Genomic DNA, 23,853 nt, shown 5'->3' on the forward strand with positions numbered 1-23,853 from the left:
CATTGTGCTGTGCAGACGTGCCTATTTGGTGCTCTCATATTTTTGCATTATTTGTTCATCAAATTGCGCTGTATTCACTGATTACCTGTCACTGGGTGTTGTTATCATCACCTTTTGTGCTGTTGATTAAAAATATATCATCTCAGCTGGATTCTGACACTGCAATTTTTCTGACCATTGAGGATCATTCTGTGCCATAGGAATTCGGAAACCTTAGTGCATCCTTACACAGGCTGCCTGCTTGGATAAGCTTACATACTGGGAGAAGTCAGGAGCTATGCAAGTAAAACCAATCCCTTGCTTTTTACAATTGGCCTTCAAGTTTCATGTTATTTGTTATGATGATTTATGGTACTCTTATTGTGTACTTTCATGTTGTATTATGACATTGAAATTTGCCGCCACGCCCTATTGTTTGGTGTCAGGTGACAACATGGCGGGAATTTCCAAACAGCATATAGTATGCATGTAGTTACATACAGGTGTTCACAGAATTATTTACACAGTGTTCAAATGTCAAATATACTGAAGCTTTTCATCAATCTTATCATGTTCACAGATTAATTTTTGTTCACACTTCTCAAGGTGAAGACTGGACATTTTTGCTCTCATTTTATACATATAAATTTCCTTACGAAACTGATAGAACTCAAACAGGTTTGAGCTACATATAGCTTGACCATGGAGTACGTATTGAAACTTGCACTTCATGTGCTAGCTGTTCTGTACGTGCATAGAGCATGCTACCCACATTTACCAAATAAAGTTGGTACTAATCTCCACCATCAAGTACCAACCCTTGGACCACACATAACATGGTACGAGTCGCAAGATGTTCCAAACCATGATGAGATGGTCCAAAACTATTATCAACATTCATATGGTGAGCAACATAGTGAAGCTCAATCTCATCAGCAATATCATGCAATTGCTTGCATTCTCAAATCCAAACCAAATAGATTTCTTAGAACTGGTTTACTCAACAAATCAAGCTCTTCTCCAAAGCACCTTATTTTATTGGTGCTATTTATGAGTGGCCAAGTTGAATTGAATCCCGGACCAAATAATGCTAGTTCCTTCCCATGTGGGATATGTGAAGCTGAAGTTAAGGACGAGGACAAAGGCATATTTTGTGACGATTGTTCAACCTGGTATCATACACAATGCACTGGCATGTCAAGCCATATGTACAACGTTTTTTGTGCTCATTCAAACTTAACTTGGCTTTGTATTGCATGTGGGTTCCCTAACACATCACCTGGCTTGTTTGATAGTACTCTTCTTAACACGTCAAACTCATTTGAAGTTTTGAATAGTGAACTTGAAGAGTCATCTCAAAATTGTAGCGAAATCTTCAATCCTACACAAACATCAACACCAATTAAGGTACCTACAAGTTCAGGTAGGAAACCTGCCAAGAAAATTGACAGAACACCAAAACTCAAAGCTATGGTCATCAACTGTGACGGGCTACACTGGCCTAAAAGAAAAGCGGCCTTTCATGCATCAGTCCATGAACTCAAACCAGATATTATATTTGGGTGTGAATCAAAGCTTGAACCCAATATTCCCACATATTCTATATTTCCGATGATTATAATGTGGTTAGAAAGGACAGGAACATACATGGTGGAGGTGTGTTTATAGCTTGCAAAGAAAATCTTGTTGCAACAGATAGACCAGAATATGATACTACCTGTGAAATAGTATGGTCTACAATTGAGTTTGTGGGGAAGGGTTTCCTAAATTTAGGAAGTTTCTATCGACCCCCAAAGTCTGGAGTTGAACCACTGCGCCATTTAATTGACAGTGTCAACAAAATCCTGTCTACAACCAACCGCAACTCGAAGCAAAGAAATGTCCTTCTTTGTGGGGACTTCAATTTACGGATATTGACTGGTCTAAAAACCTTACAAAGCCTGACAGCAAACAAAAAAAGCCTTCATGATACTGCTCTTGATATACTTGGAGAAATTAGTTTTGTCCAATTGGTGACGAAGATAACAAGACCTGCCTCACTTTGGACTTAATCATGACAAATAATCCAAGCATGGTCTCAAATATTCAAACACATCCTGGTATTTCTGATCATCTAATTGTTACTTGCAGTATAAATGTGTCACCAACTGTTAAAGAAAGGTCCCAAGAAAGATTTTTCAATATCAAAAAGCTGATATTGATTCCCTAAGGAACTCGCTTACAAGGGAGGTAAACTCCTTCCTTGATAGTAAGCCAGAAAATAACTCAGTCGAAACAAACTGGCTAAAATTCAAGAACATAGTGCATACTGACATGGACAAGTTTATACCCCACAAGATGTCCAATGGGAAACAATCTCATCCTTGGATAAGCCCGCTCATTGTCCGTCAAATGAGAAAAGCGTGACAAACTGTTTAAGAAGTCGCATAAAATGCAGGCTCCATAAACAAAACAAAACTCTATAATGCTTACAAAAAGCAAAGAAACAAGGTCACTGATATGATCAGAGAGAGTCATGAGTCTTATAAATCAGGCGTCATTGGCCCAAGCCTTGAAACAAATCCCAAAAGATTCTGGGGTTACATCAAATCTCTTAGGAAGGAATCACTTGGGATACCTCCATTAACTGTTAATAACAGGACTTATTCATCCAATAAAGGCATTGCTGAAGCCTTAAACCAACAGTTCACTTCAGTCTTTACACAAGAGAAGATGGACAATATACCAAGTAAAGGCATCTCACCATTTACTGACATTTCAAATTTACATGTTGAACTACATGGTGTTGTTAAGCAACTTCAGCAGCTTAACTGTAATAAAGCAAGCGGACCTGACAACATACCCTCAAGATTTTTAAGAGATTATGCTTCAGAACTTGGACCCATGCTCCAGTTCATATTCCAACAATCATATGATAGCGGTACACTACCTTCTGACTGGAAAAGAGCACTGGTAACTGGCATTTACAAGAAAGGGAGCAAGTCATCGCCCGAGAACTACCGTCCAGTTAGCCTTACTAGCATAGCCTGCAAACTGATGGAACACATCGTGTTATCACATACTGCAAAACATCTCGCCAAGAACCACATCATTGTCGATGAGCAGCATGGAAACAAAAAAAAAATGTCCTGTGAAACCCAGTTGATCCAGGCTACACGAGGACTGGTCAGAAGTGTTGAATAGAGGAGGGCAGACAGGCGTCTTGCTTCTTGACTTTAGCAAGGCGTTCGATAAGGTGCCCCATAAGCGTCTTGCATCCAAGCTAACTTACTATGGCATAAGAGGAAAGACACTCAATTGGATTCAGGATTTTCTGGGGGCGTGAGCAATGTGTTACCATCAATGGCACCCACTCCAAGTGGTCACCGGTAATTTCAGGAGTTCCACAAGGCTCAGTCCTAGGTCCAACCCTCTTTCTTCTGTACATTAATGACATCGTAACCAACATCAACTCAACTCTCCGTCTATTCGCGGATGACAGTATCCTGTATCGTGAAATCCAGAGCACTGAAGACCAAGACACTCTCCAAGATGATTTGAACAAAGTCTTCCAGTGGGCTGACCAGTGGCAGATGAGCTTTAACGCTACTAAATGCGAGACTCTTACCATCACCCGCAAGACCAACCACTGAATCACATCTATCAGGTGAGCGGTCACAGCATTGTTAAGTCATCGAAGCACAAATATCTTGGAGTTACAATTAACAAACATCTTGACTGGAAGGATCACGTCCTAAACATCACATCTAGTGCCCGTAGCACCCTGGGTGTATTGCGACGAATTTGTCATCTTGCCCGATACATGTTAAGACCAAGGCTTACCAGGCTCTAGTGCGACCAAAAATGGAATTTGCTTCAGCTGCATGGAACCCGTATTCTTGTGAGCAGGTGAATGCTTTGGAGTCTGTCCAGCGTCAAGCTGCTAGGTTTGTTTATTACAATTACGCGCGAACCGCAAGTGTGACCAGTATGCTACAACGCCTTGAATGGGATTCCCTTGCTGCCAGGCGACTACTCAACCAGGGCACCATGTTTTTCAAAATCCACCATGGACTTGTGAACATCCCCTTCCCGACTGTAGTTATACCATCACTTCGTCTGGGAAGAGCAACCAACACCCTGAGTTACCAACCCATTCAGTCGAGAGTAAACACATACAGATACTCCTTCTTTGTTCGCACCATCCCAATCTGGAACAGACTACCACAACCAGTCATTGCAGCAACAACAGTCAGCCAATTCCAGACCCTGGCACTACCAGCCCTCAGGGATATGGCTACTACACCAACCCACCAATCCTTGTAACCTGCCGGTCTTCGGTTTTTACTTGCACGTTGTAAATTTATGAGCACCTTCTGACACGTATGCACAGCACAATCCTCCTAGGACAAGCCTAGCTTACTGAAGGAGTGAATCAACTCAAGACTCAAGACCTATATTTTCTTTGAATATTTATCAAATTTCTTAATTTAGGTATAATACAGTGCAGAAAAAGATGTCAAAAAAATCTGTTAAAACAGATTTCCAATAAACTGTTCCATTTTCCATTTTGGGTTAAATACTCAATTTTCATGCGCGGGATATTTGAAACATAAAATGAAAACATGTCCATTGCACTTTTTCCTCGAGATGTACTATAATATCAAGGTTACGGATATATTATAATCCCTTCTTATCTTCACTGATCCATCAGATACCTATTGTTATGAATGATCAATGAAAAGGTTCAGAACTGGGCTATTAATGGTCTGTCAAGTATCTATAGTTATTTTCATGACTGTGTCAACTCAAAAATCATGCAAGGTCGAATGTAGGAAAAGTATGATCAGTTGAGCTGTATACTATAGAATTAATACTTACATGCTGTTTTTGAGATCCAAACATACATGAAATGAAAAACAAACAAAAACAAAAATTTTTTTAATACAAACTTACTTTCTGATCATGTTAACGCATTAATACTGTAGTTCAATTAGGGGTTCAATCATATTTCACTGTTGTTCATCACCGTTTAACAACAAAGCGACCATGTCGTCTGCGTGGTTTACTTCGCGAGGGTAGCTAAACCACAGAGAAACGCAGGAAGCAAGTTGTGCAGTGATAAACAACGGTGACACATGATTGAATCCCTTTCAACAACGAAAACAAGCTAAAGATGTCCAATTCACAGTTATTTTATGAGGAATGTCAGTTAGTCATTGCCACTCAATCTTACACAAAGGGAAGTGATTTCTCTGTTGATATCAGCAATAAAACTACAGAATAAAACGGCAATGTCTTTGAATGTGATTTTTAAAAAAACATAGTGGGTGTCATTTTATATGCCGGACTAAGTCCCCAAAATGCTAATTGTCATACCTAATACAATTAAATCCACATACCTAATACAATTAAATTGCATGTAAAACTTGCCCTTTTGACCACGTAAATCTAACTAAAGGAATTAAAATGATACAACATGATACAGCTGCTTTCATAATTCACATACCTTAATGATATCAACCCAGTCCCAGCCTCTAGGTCGTTCCCCTTTGAAATCTGTAACACAAAACAGTGACAATTGCATGCATGTAAGTTGGGCTCAATTAAGAAGTAGGTGTCTATTAGTGCTGTCATGGACATGCAAATTATGTTAACATGTTGTCGACATCAGAAAAAGTTGTCAATGTCAACATAAAATTTGGATTACAACATTTGTCAACATTGTCTATGACACATGGTACTGACAAAATAGTGGTAAAATCATGATAAAATGTAAATTCCTTGGTTAAAATCTTGAAAATAACCATGATGTCTTGGGTTTAGTAAGTAGCTTCAATAGCTTGTACTTATAAGCTTATGTCATGCATTACACATAGAATGTACTGTGGTATTTACTGTGGTATAAAGGATTGTTTATTCAACTTCATTGACATTCTCGACCAAGTCATAGGCATACTTTTGATCCTGAGGAGCGAGATTACATCCAAACACCGCAGAAAATGCAGTGGACCAGATCACTTGTGATCAAGCCATCAGCCTGGATGGTGAAAACCTAAGTCAGTGAGTAAATAATTTTTGGATTTGTAAAACTAAAATTAAAGGGGCATTTCGTGATCCACAGCCTCATCCCCCACTTTTCTCAAAAAAAGTTGAGATTTTTATATCACTGGAATACTCTGGCTACATAATGTTTATGTACAAAATATTTCTTGCAGATTAATTAGTTTTAGCAAAGATATCGCGAAATTTGAATTTCGTTCTGGTGCACCAGAACGAAATTACAACGTATTGTCTATGGAGCAGTGTAATACACATAATCATGCATAACTCGCAAACGCAAAATCGGAATCAACTGAAATTTTGGGAATATGCTTTTTTCGTGGATATGTACTGAAAAATGTCATAAAAAGAGGATGCTAGGATCACGAAATACTCCTTTAAATTAAAAATATGGTTTATTTACTTAAATATATGAACATTCTACTATAATGTGGTGACGAATTGGATAGAAATGTAAGTCAGAATAGGATTTGTCAAAGTAATTTTGCAATCATGACATACCTGTATTAAGCTTACTTATTGCCATGCTAACATGCTATGGTATGAAAATTTCTGCATTTCAGTCACTTTTTCTTTGAAACTAGAAACGGGTTATTTAAAATTGCAAAGATAATATAACAGCTGAAATGTCAAACTCCCGGTCAAACTGTGTTGAGTGGTAAACAAAAACCATAACCTCAAATGAACTTTGACCTCCATATGTGACCTTGGATACCACCAATACATGAAGGTACCCATATTGCTGCTATGACCGAAGTTTGGTTGCATTAGGATTTTTAAATCCTAAAAAGTCCTGCAATATAATAAATATTGCAGGATTTTAAAACAGTTAAAACTGTTCATATAAGATCAAATTTTATCCAAAAGTCTTCAATAATTGTATTTTAAAAGTTGACCTCAAATGACCTTTGACCTTTGATCAGAATTCAATCCACCAATCCATATGCGGTATGGACGGAAGTACGAACACATGCACAGACGGATTGCAAAAACAGTATGCACTGCAGTGGAGGCATATAAAGATGGGGGTGTATTAGAGGGAGGCATTAATTTGAGAGAATACAGAATTCCAGAAAAGCTAGTCTCACCTGTCCTGTCTGCTATCCTTCTCTTCTGTGCCTTGGTGAGTTGTACTTTCTTCTCTTTTATCTTAGCTACTTGTACATGTTCTACTTTATCCTCTACGGGTGCCTCCTGTGTAAGAAAAACACCCACATTTTTATTTCATTATATATATTTTGTATGTATCACATATTTTGTATACATCATAAATGTATGAGAGCCTGCTTGCAAGGGTCTATATTTCTTCCAGTAGGGTGTCTATTCTTCCAGAAAATTTAAACTATTTCCTCACGCTACCACACTGTGGTCACATCCTTCCCCAGATTCTTCCCCCACCTGAATCCCACTGAGATGGACCCAAAAGGGATTTTTTTTTTTTGTGTGTGTGTTGCTATCTACATGTTTCATACTTTTCTTTAATTGTTTCTTGTTCCCTCCCTCCCCTGACTACATACACTAATGATATGTACCCATTATAATTCTTCCCCAAATGACAAAATGCACCTACCATGCCTATCCTAAAGAGCAATCACTGCCAGGCTGGCAATGCGCTATTCCATTTGAAACCCACACTCCCCCTGTGGAAGATTTGGCTAATGTCTTTCACAGGGGGAGTATGAGTTTCAAATAGAATAGACAGTTGGGTAACATTTGAAATACTCACTCCAGTTGTGGAAGATATAGAGCAATAATACAGGGGGAGTGTGGGTTTTAAAACGATTTTAAACCCTGACCAATTACATATGAAAAACGTACTCCCCCTGTGGAAGATATTACCAAAATCTTCAACAGGGGTAGTGTGGATTTCAACTGGAATAGCCCAATGCATAAATGACCATCTATTTAATTCCAAAAATAGCCCCAACTTCATCTATATTATAATACGCTATTCTCTGTTTGTCTGTTTGTCTGTTTGTCTGTGACTGCTAATGTGAGGCCACCATAGGTCATACGGGGCTCAAACTTGGTGGGTGGGTGCAGCTTGGTATGAGGAAGACCGAGTTTATATTTTTTAAGGTCAAAGGTCAAGGACGGGGTCAAGTTCAATTGAAGTCTAATTTCAAATACTTTAAATGGCAAATCTAGCCATGCCATTGTGTTGACCTTGGACTATCAAACAAAAGTTTCCACGGTGACCTTTTTGTCAGACCAACGGTTAAGAGGTCAAAGGTCAAGAAAGGTAACAATTTCAAACTGCCCCTATGAAGCTCAAACTTGGTGGGTGGATGGAACTTGGAATAACAAATAAAACTTTCCACGATGACCTTTTTGTCAGACCTACGGTTAAGAGGTCATAGGTCAAGAAAGGTAACAATTTCAAATTGCCCCTATGGAGCTCAAACTTGGTGGGTGGGTGGACCTTGGACTAACAAACAAAAGTTTCCACGGTGACCTTTTCATCATACCCACGGTTAAGAGGTCATAGGTCAAGAAAGGTAACAAATTCAAATTGCTCCTATGGAGCTCAAACTTGGTGGGTGGGTGGACCTTGGACTAACAAACAAAAGTTTCTACGGTGACCTTTTCGTCATACCTACGGTTAAGAGGTCATAGGTCAAGAAAGATAAAAATTTCAAATTGCCCCTATGGAGCTCAAACTTGGTGGGTGGGTGGACCTTGGACTAACAAACAAAAGTTTCAACGGTGATCTTTTCGTCAGACCTATGGTTAAGAGGTCATAGGTCAAGAAATGTCAAAATTTTCAATTGTCCCTATGGATCTCAAACTTGGTAGGTGGGTGGACCTTGGACTAACAAACAAAAGTTTCCACGGTGACCTTTTAAGTCAGACCTACGGTTAAGAGGTCATAGGTCAAGAAAGGTCAAAATTTCAAATTGCCCCTATGGAACTCAAACTTGGTGGGTGGGTGGACCTTGGACTAACAAACAAAAGTTTCCACGGTGATCTTTTCTTCAGACCCACGGTTAAGAGGTCAAAGGTCAAAAAGGTAAAAATTTGCCTATGGAGCTCATACTTGGTGGGTAGGTGGAAATTGGACTAACAAACAAAAGTTCCATTGTGACCTTTTTGTCAGACCTACGGTTGAGAGGTCATAGGTCAAAAAACAAAGATGTTAAATTGCTCATGGAGCTCAAACTTGGTCGGTGGGTGTAACTTTGGCCAAGGAAGCCCAGGTTTGAAGGTTTGAGATCTGCATGAGCCAATAACTATGACAGCCGAGAACCGCGAAATACGGGTAACCGCCTAGTATTTTATAATACATGCTCATTTACACACTTTATGTTCCCCCAATTCAGTTTATTTTAATCATCCTTGAATCCCCTTGAAACTTCTTTCTAATTACCCCTTCATTTTTTTTTTCTTTTTCAAAACACAAAATTCTTCCCCAAATCATGCAAATGGCCAAATTCTCTCCCCCTTGGGGACAAAAGTTCCAAGTCCAGTAGCACCCTAAAACTTTATTTTTATTTTTAATGGGGGCATCCTCTCATTTGCTACAATTTTAGTGAAAAAATACTCCATGGAAAATGTCATCACTTTTGAATAAAGTTTTAGGGTGCTACTGGACTTGGGAACTTTTGCTTGTGAAGTCAATGTACTTTTGCAACTTTTGCAAACTACTGTTTAAGTGCTTTGCTATTTTCGTTTATAGCCATTAAATAATCGTCCCATTGAAATACACATGAAAATACAAGAAAGTAAGTTTGTTTTTCTACCCCATGTAACAATATTTTTAATATTTTGATTGTACCAATGTATTAAATAAAGATTAGATATTTATTTAAATTTTTTTTGTGACAAGTTGAACAACGCCATCCCGAATTTCAGCCGACACTCGCCCCTCCTTACTAGTTCCGGCCATGATATTGTTCCAAGAGCCTATCACCCATGCACATTCGACTCGGAACATTTTCTGAACAGATTTGTAATGTTGAGCTCCTATTCTATCGTTTTTATTAAAACAACCAAGAGTCACTCAAATTCGGTTCCCTCAGGATACCGAAATATTTCGCATAGGCGCTATCTTTAAGGGTTACACCAAATGCGGAAGGATTTAGTGTAGTGCACCCAAAAGTGATGACATTTTCCATGGAGTATTTTTTCACTAAAAGTAAAATGTAGCAAATGAGAGGCAGCCCCCATTAATCAAAATTTTATTATATTTTTTCAGAATCATCCTAATTCACACAGTAACCTATGGGGGATTGGATTGTTTATCACCCACTTTGATGTACTGAGCATGAGCAGTTGCTAACTTGCAGAGTTCTTAGAAAATGCACATCATTTCCTATGCTTTTGTACATGGAAGGAAAGAGCAAAGCAAAAGCCCAGATTCAGGGGGTAAAATGCAACATGAAACGTTTCTCAATCATCAACCATATGACTTCAGAGGCTGATGGCATCCATCTAGGCTTGAGTTGAATGTTTTTGAAGAAAAGAAATACCCTCACCTGAATTATAACATTTTCTGTTTGGTCCACCATAAGTTCATCAGCATTCTCTTTAGCAAATTCAAATAACGTATATGTCATTGCACTACCCAGCCATTGGTCAGCCTGCATAGAAAACAAAATCATCGAGGACAATTTTTATATTTCTTACTGAAAACAAAATTATAAATATGCTGAAAACAATTTACAGTCCGACCTCAAGTGAAAAGTCTGTAATGGGCTAATCTAGTTAACAATCCATATGCCCTTAGGCGACGAAAAAAGAAAACCCTGTTCTACAGGCCCGACCGACCCAGATTTTGAACAAATTGGGAAAAAAAAAATTCCTTTACAAATGAATGCCGACCCAAATTTCGGAAATTCCAGGAACAAATTTTTTTTTTTCTTCTCAAATTGCAAATTATTTACAGATTTAAGTGATATTTTTGGGTCATTTTCAAAAAAACACAAAAAAAGGCAAACCGACCGACCCTACTTCAAAGGTCCGTCCGCCGGTAGAACAGGGTTTCTTTATTTTGTCGTCTTATGGTGGCTCTAGTAAAGAGTTTCTGCACTATCCACAAGCAATCAACTGTCTATCCTGAGGTGGTGGGCAGAAAGCCCCTCTGCCTTTGGCTAACACACTCGCTGTTCAGTTCAGTTCAGTTCAGTTCAGTTCAGTTTTATTTCATCAAATTCATCCATTAAGGTTATACACAATTTTGCCATTTTCAGAAGCAAAATGGGATGCACGTAGCCCCCTTTAAACGTATCTATTTCTGGAAATAAATATCGAGAGAGAAAGCATAAACTACGTCTAAAAGCTGAAAGTTTAAGGGTCATTATTATGCTTGAATTTTCCACTTGGCTCAAAATGAAATGTACTTTTCAAACATTTCAATTTTTTTTCAATATCCGAAGCATCAAGATTTTTGGGAACACGGCCATAATTTCTCATTGGAAGTGGCGATTTTGTTGGGAACTTTGACGCACATTACAAACAAGTTAATAAAAGAATGTGCATATTCATTCTTGATATTGGTTGTCTCGATTTTTTATGTAAGCTTAAAATGTTGGCCGAATTTGAAGTAAAATGGCCTCCACTTGTATGTCGTTTTGTAACCAGTAATAATAATTCCGTGCTCGATTTCATAGACAAAATTCTGACCTACATTATTTCTATAAACCCTCTTCTGCATGCAGGTGCTATTTAAATTTTTATTTCGATAGCAGAAAATTGAGATATTTGCTATTTTTCCGACTCTCTGCTGCCAAATTGTCTAGTTTCGCGATAAAAAGATACAGCGAAATCAATTTTTTTTTCGAACCATTTCACCTCGTTTCGGCTAGTGCTTTGAAGTACAAACTTCAAAATTGATATAGTGATTCTATATTTCAAGCTGCGTCATACTGTGTTTTTCTTACCTCTGATTGTCGCTGCTCAAGGCCAAAATTCGAAATTTTTTGGACAGAAGTGACACTCTCATTTTTTTTAAAACACGTTGTTTACGTACGGCATGTTAGTACGACGGGCTGTATTTGCCCGATTCCTTTCGTCACAAAGTGCTGTTGCCGAGTTTGGATTTTAAAATATTTAGGTATTTTATAGCTTAAAATCTAGCGCCAATGAACCTGGTGCATAGGGAGGGGAAAATGGGGGTGGGGGTGGGGGGGGGGAGTTAGGGCGCGAAAAAAAAGTGCACATTTTCATGCTTGCTGCGCTTGCAACAGGTAGTTATTTAGAAATCCATTTAAGGTATGGGTAGGCCTATGGGTATGGAAATTGGGGATCCCAAAAAATTGGCATATGCCTATATAGGCCTATAGGCTATATGCACTGGGTGGGGCATTTTTGGCAGGCCAAGGGGGAGGGGGCCACAAAAATTTGGCAGTCCAGGGGGGTGCGGACAAGCGATTTTTGGCTGGCCGAGACGGGAGGCAAGCGATTTTTAACGAGTCGCTTGGAAATTTTGGCTAATTAGTAGGCTATGCTAATACCGGTACCGTATACTGATTGCACAGCCTTTCGAGAAAGCAATTTTTTGGCACGCCGGGGCCGGGGGAGGGAATCAATTTTGGCAGGTCGAAAGGGAGGAAGAATGACTTTACCTAGCACACATTAAAGGGGGCGACATTTCGTGATCCACAGCCTCATACAACCCCATAGGCCTCGTCCTTTCTCACAAGTTAAGATTTTTATACCAGTCATCCCGCTCTGGCCACATGTTTAGGCATTTTCACGCAGATCAATTCATTAAGCAATGGAAAATATTGCCAAATTTGAATTTCGTTTTGAAAGCCTACTCCCCATTTAAAAAAAACACTAATTTTGGGGGATTAAAAAAGTTCTGTAAAATGAAACAAAAGGCTATTCAATCCTAATTATTCATTTAATAGGCCAGGCCTTCATTTCTGAAAATAGCGGGAGCTCAGTTAGTCACTCTCCTATGTGTAGGCCTACTGAGGAGCTTGACAAGGAGCTCAATTATATAATATCAATATTAAACCATAGGATTTTCAAGAAGTGAGCAGCTCAATAAATGCCATTGGTAAAATTATTAGGCCTACGATTTTTATTGACTGTGATCCGTTTTTCTATAGGCTATATACATGCCTACACTGTAATAGGCCTACCTTTAAAATTTCTAAAATTGGCGGAATTGAACAAGCTCTAACTTTCTCATACGTCCAGCATAACCAAGGGCAACTGGGGGGTGGGAACGCCCCCTAGCTATGGCCATACCCGTAGTGGCGGAACCAGAATTTTTTTCGCGGGGCATGGGGCCCGGGGGGAAGTGAATTTGAGACGGGGGCACTTGGAAATCATTGCACTAAATTGCCGCAAAAAGTGGAAAATTACATAATTGTGGGGATTTTGCCTAAAAACTGGATGGGAAAGAAAAATATTGGGGAAATACTGCCCCCCCTCTAGCGGGCGCCACTGCATATCCATCCATGATGCTAGAATGACGGAAGTTCTGGCGCTGAAATTCAATTTCAATATCACGAGTTTATATCTGGGATTATACCAAGGGAAGGCGATAGGTGTAGGATTTTGCTTATATACCAGGCAACCCGAGAAAGGAACGAACGGAACCGAGGTGTGGCTAAATAAGGGAGTGTTCATTATAAATATTTTCCATTATCATACTTTTGTCCACGCCGAGAGCATAATTATTTGAAGCGTACATCGTGTCAGTCATATGGTCACATTATTTTCTGTTGAAATAGAAACGCACATGTCTCTGATTAGCTCGGGGATTAGCTACTGCGCGCTGCGTTCTGGTCTGTTGTTGTCGAGTGGAAATGGGAAATTTATGAATGAACTTCCGCAACTTTGCAACATCATCACGCAGCGGCGTAGCTGGGATTTTTTCCAGGAGGGGCAAGACTGTAGGCCCTATGGGGCGGGGCCCAAATCCACCAAATTTCCCACTGGGGGCGGGGGCCCAAATAGACAATTTTTGCCAGGCTTATCATAATCGTATATGGTAGGCCTATATTGAGCTGTATTGCATATCGTTTGGATTCCCCATCTCTCTGCCCCTCCTCTCACCCTCTCTTTTTCTTCTTCCCCCCCCCCCCCCTTTCCCTCTTTTTTCCTTTCACTAGGGGGCGGGGGCCCAAATAGGCAATTTTGCAATTGCCCCCCGACAGCTACGCTACTGTCATCACGGTAGACATACGCGGTAGGCCTACAAGCAGGGCTGTCAACTCTCACGCATTGGCCGTGAGTCTCACGCATTGGGTCAATATAATCTCACGCCTAGGTAATAAATCTCACGCAAAACGCTGGAAAATGAGTAAAATCTCACGCATCGTCATGAATAATTTGTTGCTCTTACCCCTCTTACTTGGGGGGGTCTCAAGGCATTTTGGTAGGCCTACCCATGCTTGATTCCGGGAGGTTTTTTAGCAGGCCCGACCATTTTTTTTTTTATAAAAACACCTCGGGTGGTCTCTTCAAATCATTTGTACTACTGGGGATCAAAGTCATCCAAATTTGGCCTAATTTGACGCTTTTTAAGGGCACTTTTGCCAAAATGCGCCCAAAAGTTGGTCTTCGCTGTAAACCCACCCATCATAGTCGTTGAAAAGGTAGGCCTACCCCAAAACTGTGGCACATCCACGAACCCGAGGGAGAGACCTCCATGAGTAAAAATACACCTCTAAGCGGGACCAGATTTATAATTTAAAATAGGCCTACATTTTGGAAGCCAGTCATCACGCCAAAACGGGCCATGCCAGTGTTAATGGTATTAACACTTTGATTTTAGGCTTAAATAACGAGTGTAGGCCTATAAATTGCAAATTTGCACACACCGTGGAACCTTCTCAAGCTGGTTTGGGTAAGGATGTTAGGCTGCGACTCCGAAAAACTACGGTACGATTTTAAACCAAATTTGAAGAAAACAGACCCAAAATTGTATCAACTTTTGGACTGAACGTTTTCGCAAAATTTTACTTTTTCGAGAAATTTATTGAAAAATACCCTTCTTGAACCTAATTTTCATGACACTGAGGGTCAATAAAATCATGTCTAAAAATACAATATAGAGTTTGAAAATTGTCGCAATAAAATAGGCCCGAACTTATCCCAAATTATCCCCGAAAAATATTTTTTTGCAGTTGTGGTTGGGGTCTTATTATTCTCAGAGAGGATAGGGGATGATATTTTTAGCAGGGTACAATTTGTCTTGTTTTTGTTTTGTTTTTTGACGTTGAAGTTCCAGATTCTTTTTTATATATATTATTATTCATTTATTTATTTATACCCGGGATTTATACCCTGTACGTGGGGGAAAAGTACACACGGCAGCTACAGAGAAACCACGAAAAACTCCTGTGAAGTGCATGAAAATGCCCCGAAAATGTGCCAACCGAAACACCCGAACAGGAAGATAAAATAAAAAAACAAAACCAAAAACCCAGGAAATTTCCCGAAATAAGTTCCCAAATCCCCAAATTCTTTGTCCCCCACTAAAATATATTATGAACACTCCCTTATGAAGTCTGCCCTCTTCCGGCTATTCTGGTAGTAGGCGTTGACAATTACCTTCATATTTTTGAAGCATGTTTGAACCCGATTTGTTCTCTATTCACATTTTTAACGTTGCAAGTAACATTTCAAGACCTCTTTTTGTGACAGGTATTTAATTATCTTGCTAGAGATGTGCCTAAAGTTGAAATTCAATATTTCGGATCGCAAAGATCGAGAGATCTTTAACAGTTTAACACCATGGATCATATGGGCGTCTTATATGAACGATTACGATAGCTGAGCAAAAATGGCTGGCATACAGGTTGTATAAATACTACATGAATATTCATGAACTATACAGATTCCATTCTTCTCTAATAATAAAGATGTCAATCACTCTCCTAGCCGACAGTTGCTTGGCGCTTGTAAACAAATCGAATAATAGTGCTTGATAACAGCTAAAAAAATAGGCTAAAAACACATTTTCACACATTTTTTTTCCGGTTTTTTTTATTTCACATGATAAGCAGACATATTTTCTTACTTATAAGGTAATAATATATTTTTTCTGGAGGTAAAGCCCTTCAACACTTTGTTTAACCTTAAGGGGTACTACACCCTCGATAAATTTGTGTCTATTTTTGCATTTTCTCAAAACTAATAACACAGTGGTAACAAAAGTTATGTATATTATAGGGGTTAGGAATCCAATTACTACACTGGAATTGCAGTGACCCAAGACAAGCGGTTCGTTATTTATGATAAGAAATAAGGTACCGCTATGATGTACCTCATTTCCTATCATATATACTGAACCGCTTGTCTTGAGTTACTGAAATTTCAGTGTAGTAATTGGATTCCTTGCCCCAATAATATACATAACTTTTGTTACCAGTGTGTTATTATTTTTGAGAAAAATGCAAAATAGTCACAATTTACCACAGGGTGTAGTACCCTTAAATAAATACAATATAAAAAGCTTTTACAAACATCGTATAATATGGTGAAATGATGAGGATGCCACTGAACGCAGAGCGTGTTGTTGTGGCACCCTTTACAGAAGTTAGTATTAAATAATTATGATAAACTTTGGACTTTAAATTTTAGAATAATAATAAATACAATAGCAAGATATATGCCTTGTGGGTTAGGTATAAACTAATTATCACAAGAGCTGTGCTTTCAATTATAAATCAATGAGTAGTGATGGTGAAAATAACAACCAAACCTACACAGTAGGTGTAAAAGGGTTGTAAAATCCCATTATAATATAAAACAGTTCAGGCATGGCATAAGTATTACGGTACAATAATAACAAAAATGTAAAAATTAGCCCGGGTGAAAGCATAAGCACGTGATTGCACGTGCACTTGCAACGAGTCTATATAATGAGCTAAGTTATAACTTACATAGCAGGTAACTATATATTTAATGCAATATATGCTGTTTGGACATCGGGCTCGGACGGAACTGATCAAGTTCTATATCCCTATGGAAGACATTGCTTTAATCTCCACAACAGGGGGTATATATTTCAAACGGAGTCGCCCATTAAGGTAACCCCCAATGGAAATTCAAACTCTGTGTGGAAGATTAAGGTCATTTCTTCCATAGGGGGTGTATGGATTTCAACTGGAATAGCCCAATTCAGCTTTGAATGCCAAAAGTGTTTAATTGGGACATCATATTATTTCATATGGGGACGGGGTAACAACACAGTAAAGAATTATAAGAATAGCATATATAGATAGTTGTATAGGGTATCACTGTGTAGTGACATCATTGTGCATTTTAGCAGGATTACACAATCCACTAGCCTCAAAATATTAGCCAACCTATATCCATTATGACACAATATTGGTTTTTAAAAGACAAATCCTATCCTTTATTCTGTAATTAAATTTTTATGGTGAAAATTTCACAGTTGAAGATAACTTACCTCAGCTGTAACTTTACTTGATATACTTGATTTAATATCAGATGGGCTACAAAGAAAAAGACACAAAGTTCAAAAAGTTATTATGTATTCAAGCATGACTCATGATTTATAACAAATCTTGTCAAAGTACCACCATACCAGGGCACCAATGTTTAAAATCTTTCACAAGTGTCAAATTTAGAATGGATTCTAGCAAACAATGCCCTGTTGTTCATCATTTTTCCTGTTGCCTTACTCAAATAAGTCTAGAAATTGTTGAAGCATGACACCATAAAGCCATGGAAGTTTGATTTAAATCCCTAAAGTGATTTTTAAAAAAAATTGATTTAAATTGTGATTTAAATTGTGCCAACCCTGCAACAGATGTTACTTTTGAGTAAAGATTGCCTGGTGGGCAATCACATCAACAGGGTCTTAGCTAGCCACCCGTCTGGCCGTCATTTTAGACGCAAGCCTTGAAATAAGCAGGCGCGGGGAGCAAATTTGCTCTCGTAAAGCCACCAATTGCTCATGGTCCTTGTAAAATTCACATGAACCAGGAGCAATTTTCTAAAATAAATTGCTCCTGGTTACAGTTTTGCACTTGATGCAGTCATGCTGGTATGCTGTATTGTATCTGCAGAAAAGAATGTAATATTTGAAAATTGCTCCTGTTTCTTCAGAAATTGCTCCTGGTTCTTGTAAAATCCCAGTGAACCAGGAGCAATGTTCGAAACAAATCGAAACAGCTGTATGCAATCCAACCTTGATTGCGTTTTTCAAACTACAATGTGAATGCAAGACCTAGGATATAATACAATAATCAAAATACTAAAGTTGTTTTTTTTAAACTTCCGTGGTCGGGGTACGCGCTGGTAAATTGCGATCGCGTAAAAGTGACAAATTCGCCTACTACGCACCGAACAGACAACCAATGGGTCAACCGACTTGTTGTCATGTTCGTTGATCAGCCAATCAGCGTGATTGCTTATTTTTTCTGTGTGTACGCTCGTAGACGCTTGGCGCACAGCTCGCACCACGGAAGTTTAAAGAAATTAACTTTAACCAAGTATCACAAGTGAATTGGCATGGTTGGATACACTTCCGCGTTACGCAAGAACCGTCGCACACGCTGTCCTGCATCGCGTAGTGTACATGAAAAATCGTCATGCTATGTCAGGCTGTGTTCATTTAGAACTAGCTCTAGTTCCTCGTGGGGGGTGCACAAAGCGGCCAGCGAGGCGAATTTGTAATGTCAGAGAGGGCTTGTCATACGCACTGAACAAGTGCTACAATGTATGTTCATTCAATTGAAATTTCTACTATACTTTTTTCACACATGGGCTAATTTTTGGAAATTGGGTGTACTCAATATTCATGTACACTCTACTCACATGTGTTTATTAAAAAACAATTCTAGGCTAATTGTAGGTAACTCCTCTGGGTAAGTATCACCCCATTTGATTTCTAGTAGAAACGACTTGAAGTGACCAGCGTCTCCAATCTGAAAGTGATTGAAAGAAAACAAAAAAAAATTCCAGTTTTTAACCAGAGTAATCGAAGCTAATATTAACATTATCAAGCATGGTGGGGTCATATGATTGGTCAATCTTGTCAAAAATTGGCACCTTATTTGTTGAATAAGTTGCATGGCATCACACAACTTGGTTAGAAGATAAACACTTAAGGGGGTACTACACCCCTAGTCAATTTTGTGCCGATTTTTGCATTTTTCTCCAAAATTATAGTGCATTGGTGACAAGTAAGATATAGGGGCAAGGACTACAACTACTGCACTGAACATTTAGCAACTCAGGGCAAGTAGTTATTGATTTATTGATCAAATATCGGTTTCCCTCATTTTTGACTGTAACTCCACAACTGTTGTCTGTGCTGAAATAAAATTTCCAGTGCAGTAGTTCTAGTCCTTGCCCCTATACATATCTTACTTGTTACCAATGCGCTATATTTTTTGAGAAAAATGCAAAAATAGGCACAAAATTGGGCATGGGTGTAATACCCCCTTAACAGGCGCACATGTCGCCATTAGTGCGAAGGGACATTGCTATGAACCAGTAATAAAATTAGTAAAGTATACCGACTCTACAATGGCCCCTCTGTAAAGCTATAGACCATCTCTCATAATGGACTGTTCGATCTAAGATTGGACTGTCAGTCATGGGTACCAAAAATACTTTTTCTTTCCAAAGCTAAATTCAAATAACAAATTTGGCATATCTGATAACGAGAGCATTACAAAAGGTTCAAGCAGGGCCGTCGCCGCCATGGGGGGTGTAGGGGGGTAAAATCTCTTCCCATGTTCAGTAAACTAGCTACACGCAGATGTGATCCCTGCTCTCCACAAATGAACGTAAGTCTCTAGGGCACTTTAATAGACTTGCTACAAGTCTGTGGGCTTTTCTATATAGTACCGTACTGACGCGAGTATAGTCCCACCCCGTTTTGGGGTGAACATTTTTTCGGTTTTGTAGTGTCCCTGGACCTAGACCTTAGAAATGCTAGGATCATTCATGGTTGACCTAAAAAAAATATTAAAATTTAAAAAAAAATTGAATTTTGCACGGTGTTTTGTGTTTTTAATATGAAAATTGATACTTTGTTTTCATGTCATACTCTAATGATATCAAAATGCATTTTTTTGTAAATCAACCATGAATGATCCTAGCATTTAGGTCTAGGTCCAGGGACACTCCAAAGCCGAAAAAATAAATAACTTTAAAAAAAATTTAAATATTTTTTTTTTTAATTTTTGCAATTTTTTGAAAAATTCGCGTCAGTACGGTAATACTAGTATTAATTGATCAATTTTTCAATTACTTTGAACATGTCTATAATATTCATAATCATCATGATCATTGGGATTGCCAATACATGTAAACATAGACCATGTGTGCAGGATACAAACATACTTTTTATTTTGTGGTCAAAGTTTGCTCCAGCCCAGAGTGAGAATACCCTGTCTGTAGTCAGATACATATGTACTGTGTGTATTGGATTGAGGCGACACTATGTCCGGTTTGCAACTTTGCTACCTGTGGTTCAGATTGCATTCCAAATTGTATTAAACATGTAGTGCAGGGCTAGTATCTCTCACATGTGAGTACATGTATGTAGTCTAGCCAAGTTTGCCATGGTTTATAGAAAGCCAAAACAATAATGTAATATAGACCATGGTGAACTAAACAAGACAAAAACAGCCTGACGTCTTGAACCAAGGCTATGAGCTTACTCTGTACTGGTATGTCTGGTGACGCCTTGAACCAAAGCTACAGGGTGTCCCTGAAAGAACTGTACATATGATATCGTCGGAAACTTAATTGTTTGGGTATTTTAACGCCACAACTAAACATAAGTAAATAACTGGTGTGGTTGCGGAATAAATCAGCTGTCACATGCTTTTTCAATTTTGACAATAAGAATTTTACAAAACTTCATCATTCTCAAACCTTTGCACAGATTCAAATATCAATTGATGATCAGTATTTGGAGTGTTATAATCACTGTGCATCATTAGCACATGAGGCATCTATTGTCATTGCTAGATATTTGACTCCATGAGGTAGTTTCGTAAAATCAATTATTTCAAAAAAGGAGCTGCCAATTGTCAAAATTCAGAAAAATATGTGATAGCTGATATATTCCTCTGCCACATCGGTTATTTAGTTATGTTTGGTTTATATGCATTAAAATACATGTGTACAAAAAATACATTTTCCGACGATACAGTTCTTTCAGGGACACCCTGTATATGCGCTTACCCTGTACTGGTATGTCTGGTCGTCTAACTGTTTGAAACATTCGTCTGCTTCATAGATGGACAGTAAGACCTCCTTTTCTTCCTGAAATTATACAATGATATAAATCAAAGCAAAACCATTCAATGACAAATCACACATATTGCAATCAATAACACAGAACTAATGAAATATGATTTGTAACAAAAAAAATCTCATCAATATATTGTTTAACTTGCATGCTAATTAGTGTTAATTACCCATAGAGTTTACATAAAAATCAGCCAACTATAGGCCTAGAGTTTATACACAAATTGGTCAAAACAGTGTCTTCCTTAAGTTTAAGTGTCATATCTGGAAAAGTCTAACTCTTTGGTGTCTGTATAATATTCTGTAGTCTTATAGAGTCAGTTTTTTATTTTTACTTCATGTCAATCTGATACATGTATAGAATAAAAGTTATGTTCATTTGGATCAGAATTGGTGACTTTCTTCTCAATTTGCGATGCACTTTCTTTCATAACAACTTACATGTGACTTATGACATTATGACCGGGTCCAAATTGCAAATTAAAGTTAGGCCAAAAAATAAATTGTTATGTTGGCGTAACCCGACCGACCCTTAGTATTATTAGGCCCGACCCTATACTTTTTTTTTTGAAAAAAAAGTAATTAAAAAACAATCGACCGGCCCTAAAACAAGCAAAACCTTAATTTTTTTCGCCAAAAATATGACGGTGCTCCTCGGAAAAAACGGAATCTTACTCAACCCGGAAGCAGCCCTCGAATTAACCCACGGCACCGACGGCATATTGCCGTGGTGCCCACCCCCATTGCCGCAATGCCCTCAAAATATGTCCTTTACCGACGGCAGTCACTTGCCGTGCCCCTAAATGAAGTTGCCGTGGGTGCCCTAGCCGGCTAGCCTCGAATTAACCCACGGCACCGACGGCATATTGCCGTGGGTGCCCACCCCCATTGCCGCAATGCCCTCAAAATATGTCCTTTACCGACGGCAGTCACTTGCCGTGCCCCTAAATGAAGTTGCCGTGGGTGCCCTAGCCGGCTAGCCTTGCCCCTTCATTATAAAATAATTAACAAGTACTGGTTAAAACCCCCGAAAAATTGTGGAAAATTAAATCGAAAATCTTGAACACGATCGCTATTTTGAGCATCGTAACCCAGCTATCAATCATAGTTTGTTGTCAATTAATATTCATTACCTTTAGGCCAAAAAAAAAAAGGTTTGTCTCACGAACCCGCGCGCATAAGTATGTGAAAGCGATACAGCGTTTGTCTCACGCGCTGACCGCCTTTTTAAAGGTTTATTATTTTTTTCCCCGATTTTTCCGGTTCCCGATAGTTCGACCAACGTAGTAAAAATGAATTCCTCAATGTCAGAAAACCATCGAAAATGTCAGGCAGCGCGTATGCCATTAGTGTTGCAGATAGCCCGTAACCCACACCGTAGCCTCAGTCTCGCTAGTTTCACGCCATCCTTGCAACGGCACGGAGCGTAAAGCCGACGAAGCAAAGTGGATGCAATATAAAAGGACTTAGCCTCACGGAGAACTCTGCGATCGAGTGAAGCCATGTTGTTTTCATAAATTTTGTATTTTTTGTAGCTGTTTTTTAACGAATTTTTACCGTTTATTTCAACATGATTGTTCAGATTCAGTATAGTTAAAACAGGGGGACTGTGCTGAGGAATTGGGCACTGCATCGGTGCGCCGATTCGGTTACTCTGAATGCCCTAAAAAATGAGTTGGTGTCTCGCTCATACCAACATTTGTATCGTAACTTTGTATTTTGCACTGATTTTTAATAGTGATCAGCTCTAGGAAGGCAAATAAAATACAGTTACAGAATATTAACATTGTAAATTTGTTGCTTCTCTTTCATTGTAAGACCACTTGTAGTTTTCCAATACCTGTCTTGTGATTTTCATTTGTCTCAGGCTAAAAAAAAAAAAAAAAAAAAAAAAACCCATTTACATTTCTTCTAAACCAAAAAAAAAAAAAAAAAAAAAGCATAGCACTTAGCTTTTTTGGCAAATGTTCGTGAGACAAACCTTTTTTTTTTTTTTTGGCCTTACGTAAGCTTACATATTCAGCCAATCACATCGGCTTTTATACATTATTATTTACAATCTGGTTGCTAGAAATCTGACTTCATTTGCCCGATTGGTCAGAGAAATACCTTCAACGTACTATCGACCAATCAGAAACGCTGTTAGTAACTATTAAAGCTTCCTGTGTCGTGAACAAAATCCTAGCGCTGGGCAAATCAATATTGATCTCTCGATTAGCAAACATTGACTTCCCATTGCAAACCGATGGCGATCCCCCTTCCGGTATCGTCTTATCTTGTACATGTGAGCCCATCTCTAGATATGTTTTGCACGAAATAGTTTTTATCCCAGCGAATTTGATCAATATTATTACCAAGGTTACAGCTGTTTCATTGCTGTTTCGAGTCAGTTTTGCAGCACAGAACTAGGGATCGCAAAATTTAAGTAAATTAAACTGTTGATTTTTGATTGCTTTGTATTATTTAAGCAGGCTTTTTGAGCAAGCAGGTTAGTTTTAGTGTAAAGTTGAGAGTCGAATTTTACTTTGGTGTCGAATTCAGCTGACAGCAATGCATCTATATTCGCTTTTGAAAAATTGCCTTGGTGCCCCTCTCAAATTTTCAAGAGAGCGCACCACCAATGATTGCGCCATT

At 38.7% G+C, this 23,853-nt stretch overlaps 1 protein-coding gene across 1 annotated transcript in view; it reads right to left on the reverse strand.

Moving 5' to 3' along the window:
* Positions 1-5,416: 5,416 nt before the first annotated feature.
* Positions 5,417-23,853, reverse strand: part of LOC140164662 (RWD domain-containing protein 4-like) — a 20,800-nt gene continuing 2,363 nt past the window's right edge. The window contains exons 2-7 of the mRNA XM_072188005.1: positions 21,154-21,234; positions 18,769-18,878; positions 17,396-17,441; positions 10,497-10,601; positions 7,110-7,215; positions 5,417-5,517 (exon numbers count right to left, since the gene is read on the reverse strand). Of these exons, the coding sequence (XP_072044106.1) occupies positions 5,453-5,517; positions 7,110-7,215; positions 10,497-10,601; positions 17,396-17,441; positions 18,769-18,878; positions 21,154-21,234 (513 nt within the window). The 3' untranslated portion in view covers positions 5,417-5,452. The remainder of the gene's footprint in view (positions 5,518-7,109; positions 7,216-10,496; positions 10,602-17,395; positions 17,442-18,768; positions 18,879-21,153; positions 21,235-23,853) is intronic.

Source organism: Amphiura filiformis, chromosome 11, assembly GCF_039555335.1.
Source record: "Amphiura filiformis chromosome 11, Afil_fr2py, whole genome shotgun sequence".
In the NCBI taxonomy this organism is placed as follows: Eukaryota; Metazoa; Echinodermata; class Ophiuroidea; order Amphilepidida; family Amphiuridae; genus Amphiura; species Amphiura filiformis.